Genomic DNA, 7076 nt, shown 5'->3' with positions numbered 1-7076 from the left:
GGCCATTATGATGTAATGAGGAGGCATCTGATTATTCTCAGGCTAGGCTTCCCTATTAGAAACACTGTCTGGAGGGCACCTGGGTGGCTCAGTGGGTTAAGCCTTTGCCTTTGGCTCAGGTCATGGTCTCAGGGTCCTGGGGTCGAGCCTGGCATCTGGCTCTCTGCTCAGCGGGGAGCCTGCTTCCCTTCCTCTCTCTCTTGCCTGCCTCTCTGCCTACTTGTGATCTCTTGTTTGTCAAATAAAATCTTAAAAAAAAAAAAAAAAAAAAGACCTCTGATTATTTTGTGGGTAACTGGATTCTCTCATCGTTCAGTTGATGTGGGAGTCAATTTTATGTTAGAACTTGATCTTTTTCGAGGATGTCTCACTTAAATACCTGTTGCTCCATTCTGGATTAGACAGAGGTCTTTGCTTTTCCTCGTCATCATATTTCCTATGCTTTGCTCTTAGATGGCCCCCTTAAGGAAGAAGAGCTCCTGCCCCCAACCTGAGGGGAAATTTGGCACTTTTACCCAAGCTGTACCCTTTAACTGCACCAGGAACTGGTGCTGGGTGCCAGGGCACTAAAGCTGGGTCCTGATAACTTTCCTACCACTACCCAATATGGTGGTGGGATTCTATTGGAGTGTCTTATACCAGGGCTGCCCAACTCCTCCATATCTTTTGCCCACCCAACTTTTACAGAGCAATAGGATACCAGCAGATAGATTTTTAAGAAATGAGATGACCAAGATACCAGGGGGTGGGAGAGAGGAATCTCATTTCTGGGTCTCTTGCCACCCTCTACCCCAAACAAACAATACTTCTCAGTATTTTATGATATACTTTCATGTTTCAAATTTATTTCAAGTATGAGGTCTTTTATCCAGAAGGGAGGGCAGTTGCATGAGGAAGCTGAAGTGAGGCACAATACTCATGGATTTGGGGCCCAGTGAACAGGGCTGCACTGTGAAGAGGGTGAGGACACTCTGGGAGGGCCTGATGGTTTGGGGAGATCCACAAAGCAAACTTTCAATTCCTCTCCAGGTTAGCTAGTCAATGGGTGGATTATTCAGTCTTTTTAGTAACTTCACTGTTCCTTAGCAATATCACCCAAAGAAGTGCCCAAGCTGGGAAAACAGAGAAAACTACAAGTGCCTTTTGTTTCTTTTTATGCCTGGATAGCGAAGGGAATGGAAACTAGCAGCAGAAAATGAAACATTTGTAACATTATCCCTTGCCATGAAAAATTATGGGTCTGACTATTAGAGGCCGCTTTGTAGCCTGGGAGTGGGATATGGTCAGGAGGGCAGGGGTTAAGCCCCATCTTGAGCCGCACTAACAAATTCTCTGACCCTGCTGAAATCTTCTCATCTCTGGACCTGTGTCCTCATTTGTACTGGAGCATGGACTCAGTGATCTCTAAAGACAAGTTTTTCCAGGTCTCTGATTGTATGATCTTGCTGATTGCAAGGGCCCAGAGATCTGGAGGAACTCCAGAGAAACGCAGGTGTTAGAAGCAAGGGAATGTGGGAGTTTGATTGGAAAGTTCGATTGGAAAGCCAGGGCTTATTGTGAAGAGAAATGAACTACAGTCATGAAGAGAAACAAAGGTACGAGAGGAAGGTTGTTAGATAAGCAAGTATAGGAAGACATCTGAGGTCTGGATGAGAGAAAGAGGCAAAAGTGTTCTAGCTGTGTTGCTTCAAGGACCCAAGCCCCTGACCAGGGTAGTGTTTTCTCTTCTAACACTGCCTAGTCCACAGCTGACCTGTATACACCAAACTGCTCCTGCTCATATAGTCAGCCTTCAGGGGAAAGGACCCATCCCCGTAACATCTAATACATCTCTAAAGATTCCACCAAACTCCTAGTGCTTCCCATATCAGATTAGACTATCAACTTACCCCAAGCCCTGGGGCAGCTCTACATGGAAAGAACTAGAAGATTTAGGTGTTGGTTCTATAAAGCTGAGAATGACAGGGCAGGTAGGGGGTTGGAAGTCATAGCTCTTCTTAAAGAAAAAACTCAGGGGGTTCCCTGTCTCCAACCAGTTTACATTTAACCACTCAGCAATATCCGGGCTCGCAGAGAGAGCCCAAGCATAGACCATTCAGCAGTTGTCCTACTCAGGGCTACCCTTTAATGGATACTTTAGGGATTGGTCATTTCAAGACCAGTCAGGGGAATGGAAAGGGTGTCATACCAACAGATGCAGAATGTTGGTTAGGGGCAGGAGAGAATCCCAATGTAAGGAAAAGCTGAAGTTCACATGAGTTCCCGAGTTCTCTAGCAGGCAGGCAGTGTGGTCCCCTTGCTGATTCTGCAGAGCTGGGACACTGGTACAGGACAGAGCAGCAAGCTCCTGCATGGGAGCTTGGAACCCTCTACTTTGCCTTCTCTCTTCGGTAAACTGGGAGGATGGGAAGGCAGAGGAGTTAGAAACTGTGGTCTTTTCCTAATAAGAGATTACATATGGCAAAGTTTTCAGTTTTGTTTTTGAAGGAAAAAATGTAATAACATGGTTATACACAGAAGCTTTGGAGATCCTGAGTTCACAACCCTAGCTGTGCTATTTACCAGCGATGTGATCTTGAACAAATTACTGAGCTTTTCTGAGCGGTTTCCTCATCTCTAAAACAGGAATAATATTTCTCAACTGATAGGGTTGTTCTGAAGATTATAATGCATGCAAGACACAAGACACATGTGAGCTATTACAATTGTTAATACAACATGACAATAGTGCATACACATTAGGCAAGAAGTTAGTATACACTGAGCCCCCACCTAGGCTCCCGCTCCATCATCCTTCCTTGGGCTCTCCATTGATGACTAAAAAGTGCATTGCTTGGTGGCTTCCAGGAGGTTCTTTCTTCACTTTGCTGGAACTTTGACCTGAAGGTGATCCACAAGTTGCATGGAATTCTTTGTTTTCTTCTTCACGTAAGGATGCTGTTTAAACCGACACTTCTTTGAGGAGTGACTAGGGGTTCCTCCCTTTTGGCCATCTTCCTTCAAAGGACTAAGATCTCTGGAAAGGAGGGGCTTGGTAACATGCCCCATACTCTGTTCTGAATGCATGTATGGGCATGTATGCATGCACTCTCTGACTCAGTAATAAGAGGGGGATTCAGACATTTTTGAGAAACTAGTAATAGATAGAAAAGGGTGTGGGGAGCTGTTTTACCTGGGAGCAGCTGTTCATCTGCTTCAGGAACTGCTTCTTTTCCCTCTTCTCCCTTCTAGAAGACTGTCAAGAAGGAGCCTGAGGGAGGAATGTGGATCAACCATGGTCTTGGAGAAAAGGAAGTAGGTTCTCCACCCCTTCTGGAGGGAGAAGGAATAGCAGAGATCAACAAGGATGAAGATGGAGGCAAATGGAAAAGAGAAAACGAAGGTAAATACCCTATATATTAAAAGAAAAACGAAAGTGATGAGAGAGGGACAATGAAAGAAAAAAGCAAAGAGCTTAGGAATAAGGTAAGAGGAAAGGAAAAACTACCAACAGAGGTTAACCAGGAAGGGAGACCTAAGGCATGATGGTGAATGGATAGAAGAGTCCAGCTTCCCCATTTCACTTGCTCAGGGTATGAAGACTGCCATCTTCTGGTGCCATTTAATTACCAAGTGGCTTTGATTCTTGATTTGAAATGTTTTCCATTCCTTATATTCATAAAACTTTATCCTCAAGAGATCCTCAGCATTGTTTCATCTCTGGAGCTCCCAAAATCATTTTCCCCAACAGATATGCACCTGCCCAAAACTGTCTCAAAGTGCCTAGACTGGAAGTCTGTGGGGGCAAGAGCAAAAAGTATGGGGCAGAGGATGAACTGCAGTTTGAAAAAGGGTTTGGAATACCATCAGGCTGCAGCTGGTTGTGGGATGCTTCCTGAGCTCTGGAACATCTGTGTCAAAAACTGGAAGACCCATCCTCAGCCCCAACCAAATGTTGGGAGTACTGTGTGTTCTGAACTGTAGCACTCCAAATGTAGGTTGAAGAGTGTGGCTTCTTTTCTACACTCATGGAGCATAAAATGTCAAAGCAAGAAGAGACTGTGAGAGATCATCTAGTTAAAATCTAATTTCCCAAGGAGGAGACTGGGGCCCAGAGATGTGAAACAACTTTTCCCAAAGTAATACAGCTAGTCAGTGACTCTTTCCTCCCAAAGCAGAATCATGATAGTGATTCTTTTGATTCACTGTTTCTTGACAAATACAGTGCGTAAAGTGCTTAAAGGTTATTAAAAGGCACTCCAGAAAGGTAAGGCTGGCATTTTCCTGGAAGTCCCGGAGTGTACCAGCTACTCAGGCATGTCATTATTTGGCTACAAGGACAGGCCTGGAGTCGGTTTAGCCTTCATTTTAATCCCCAGGGCTGCCTGGAGGAGGAGGTAGGAGCTCTGATTGCAGCCTGCCATTACTCCCCAGCCAGTCAGGGGGAAATGAAGCCCGGGATCGTTGGAAATGACAAGGGAATCCTGTCATAATACCAGGGGCTGGGAAGCAATGGCCAAGTTCCTGGGACTTAAGCAAGGCAATTATGGCTGAGTATAAAGCTAGGATGGGCAGGACTGAGGGACCTGAGGTGGCAACGGCGGTTAAGAAGAGGGAATGAGCTCGCAATCCAAATGACTTAAGCAGGGTGGACTCCTACTTCAAAGTACCTCCTCAGTCTCAAAGAGGTACCCTAACCATCTGCTTAAGTCTGACAAACCCACTTACTTTCTCCCAGGACTAAGTTCACGGTATCACCATCAAACCCCAGTCTTTTGCTTTTTTCCTAATCCTTCCAGCGCCCTTTCTGGCTTCCTTTCTTCTATGCCTTGGGTTCCTATCACTCACATCCAACTCTGTTTTTCCACCCCGACCTCCCCGACTTTCGTTGATTCCGCCCACTCCCCACACCCTTTTGATTTTTCCCATCCTTCTCTCCCTCCCCGACTCGACTCTTTTGGACAGCTCCCCGCCAAATCTTCGGGCTCCCCCAGCCCCTGGGTGCCTTTGGTTTTCCCGCCGTCGGCCCAGGCGTCTCAGATAAAGTGGATCCACCCCTGGGGCTCCGGGTTTCCGCCACTCCCGGGGTGCTCGGGCCCTCGTAGAGCATAGTCGCGGCCGCCGTTGTTGTCCCAGAACTCGTGGCCGGTCACGCGGTAGCGAAGGGCGAAAAGCAGGGCGCCCCCAATGGGTGGCGCGGGAAGGCGAAATGCAAAGCGGTCTGCACGCGGCGGGGGCGGTGCCGGGCCGGCGTAGGAGGCGGGTGCCTCGCGTTGACTCCGCCAGCCGTCGGCGCTCCAGCGCACGCTCACGCGCTTCTCGTACGCCAGGTCCAGCACGCGCGCGCTCCCGGCCACGCCCAGCGGGCCCGCCTCGGCGCGTTCCAGGCAGATGCGCTGCGCCTGCAAGCGGGCGGCAAAGCCGGGCTCGCTGGCCGGCTCCAGGGCGGCGCGCGCCTCCTGGGGGAAAGGGGAGGAGAGGGGAAAGGAGAAACGGGGGGCGGGGTCAGGACGAGGCACGAGGGCAGTCCGAGGCCGATCCCGGCGTGGGGCAGTCGGAGTGGAGCCCAGCTGAGAGAGTGGCCCCAAAAGGAATGAGCAAAACTAAGTCTAGGGTTGGGGAGGGGCATGGGTGTTGCTTGATAAATCCTCTCCCACACGCCCACGGCGGCCGGCTCGGGGAGGTCCCGGGAAAGGGGCGTGCCGCTGCCGCCCGCCTACCTGGAGGCCGCGGGCGCGAGGCTGGCACGGCCCGAAGTGGCGGAGGGCGTCCCTCTGCAGCTGGATTTGCACGTGGCGGGGCACCCGGGGCAGCTCTCCCGGGCGGAAGCGGCGCACCGCGGCCAGCTCCAGCCCAAGCGCGTCGGCGAAACGCACTCTCTTACGGGTGTCCGGGCTGCGGCTGCGGGGCGCCCGGACCCCGCCGCCTCCAGCAGGTGCAGAAAGGGCCCGGCGACCCCGACTCGGAGCTGGAGCGCGAGATCGGGCCCCAAGGCGCGTCCCGCCCTCGCCTGGCTCCACCTCCGGCTCCTCCTCGAGGCTGGGCCGCTGGCTGCGGTAGTAGGCACGCTCTGTTAATGCGGCTATGAAGCTCAGGTTGCGGGGGATGTCGGTGCGGGGGGGACGCTCTCGAGACATGACACCCCCCGCCCGGGCGGGGCAAGCCCGCAACGCCGCCGCGTTCCCCTGCTTTCCTCTGGCTCGACCGCCCGGCGTCCGCGCAGAAGCCGCCCCTCGCCGTTGCGTACTCTTCTTGTGGTTACCTCCAGGATCCTCCACCTCCTGTAGCTGTCACCCCTCCGTGACTACCTTACCCTCCAACCTCCCTCCCACCCCCCGCTCTGACCGTCAGCTCTCAGGATTTTAGACCATCGTCTCCGGCCTCCTGCAAGCTGTCTGCTCTGAGCGTGCGCTCGGCGGCGCTCGCCCTCCAGTCCCGCGGCCCTCTTGGCCGGGCCCCCGCCCACAGTCCTCTGACAGGTGGCTCCCCATCTGTCTTTGCAGCGTACCAAGGGGCGGGGATCCACCTTCCGGTCCTGAGACCATTCAGACTTTTTTTTTTTTTTAACGGCTTCAACCTCTTTGGCTTGGCAAGAGTTAATGTTTAAGGGAGGGCAGAGTAACCTTTCATTTTCTTGCTAAGGATGGTTAAATATGACCAGCGTGTGACTTTCTCTTCAGGACTCACCATTTTCTTTTCCAAACCCTAGGCTCCAGGTTTTGGAGGGGACTTACAGGGAGTGCACAGAAGGAAAGGTCATAAAAACTAGGTAGTGTCTCAAATAGAAACTAAAGTGTGGCCCTCAAAAGGATGGGTGGTCCATTAGAAAAGAGTTCTGAACTGAGTTGTCGGAAGACAGCTCTGGTCTCACCTCTGGTAGTATTTTGCTGTGTGACCTTGAGCATGGCATAACTTCTCTGGACCTCAGTTTTCTCATTTGTGAAAAAGTAGATTAGAGTTCTGATCTGTAATCCCACTGCAAGTCCTTTGAGGGCAGAGGCTGTGTCTGAGTTACAGTTTCAACACATAGTTGCAGCACATAGTAGGCTCTCAAATTATTGAATGAATGAACGAACACACAACTCTCTTGAAGTTGG

At 50.9% G+C, this 7076-nt stretch overlaps 1 protein-coding gene across 11 annotated transcripts; it reads right to left on the bottom strand.

Annotated features, from left to right (window-relative positions):
* Window positions 1-815: 815 nt before the first annotated feature.
* On the bottom strand, window positions 816-6477 carry PPP1R3E (protein phosphatase 1 regulatory subunit 3E). 11 transcript variants are annotated; one of them, XR_014312782.1, is made up of 5 exons: window positions 5700-6318; window positions 4985-5438; window positions 3173-3312; window positions 2773-2937; window positions 816-2395 (listed from the first exon to the last, which is right to left on the bottom strand). XR_014312782.1 is itself a non-coding variant. In XM_082734692.1 (3 exons), exons 1-2 carry the CDS (start codon window positions 6114-6116, stop codon window positions 5016-5018), a joined length of 840 nt encoding a protein of 279 aa, XP_082590818.1. In that variant the 5' UTR covers window positions 6117-6318; the 3' UTR covers window positions 816-3312; window positions 4985-5015. The 11 variants fall into 11 exon arrangements, 3 of the variants coding, with proteins under 3 accessions (XP_082590818.1, XP_082590819.1, XP_082590820.1); XR_014312783.1 differs by having other exon boundaries at window positions 2773-2880; XR_014312785.1 differs by having other exon boundaries at window positions 816-2440; window positions 2773-2880; window positions 3173-3250.
* Between the last annotated feature and the right edge of the window lie 599 nt (window positions 6478-7076).

Source organism: Mustela nivalis (genome assembly GCF_964662115.1).
Source record: "Mustela nivalis genome assembly, chromosome: 6".
Lineage (NCBI taxonomy): Eukaryota > Metazoa > Chordata > Mammalia > Carnivora > Mustelidae > Mustela > Mustela nivalis.
The sequence above is the reverse complement of the archived record's forward strand: the minus strand, read 5'-3'. Positions and strand labels throughout refer to the sequence as shown.

Excerpts from the sequence above, each read along its gene's own strand:
- PPP1R3E (XM_082734692.1), bottom strand. The coding sequence starts at position 6,116 with ATGTCTCGAGAGCGTCCCCCCCGCACCGACATCCCCCGCAACCTGAGC. Across the intron at positions 5,439-5,699 it reads CTCGCGCCCGCGGCCTCCAG|GAGGCGCGCGCCGCCCTGGA; the intron begins GTAGGCGGGCGG and ends CCTTTCCCCCAG.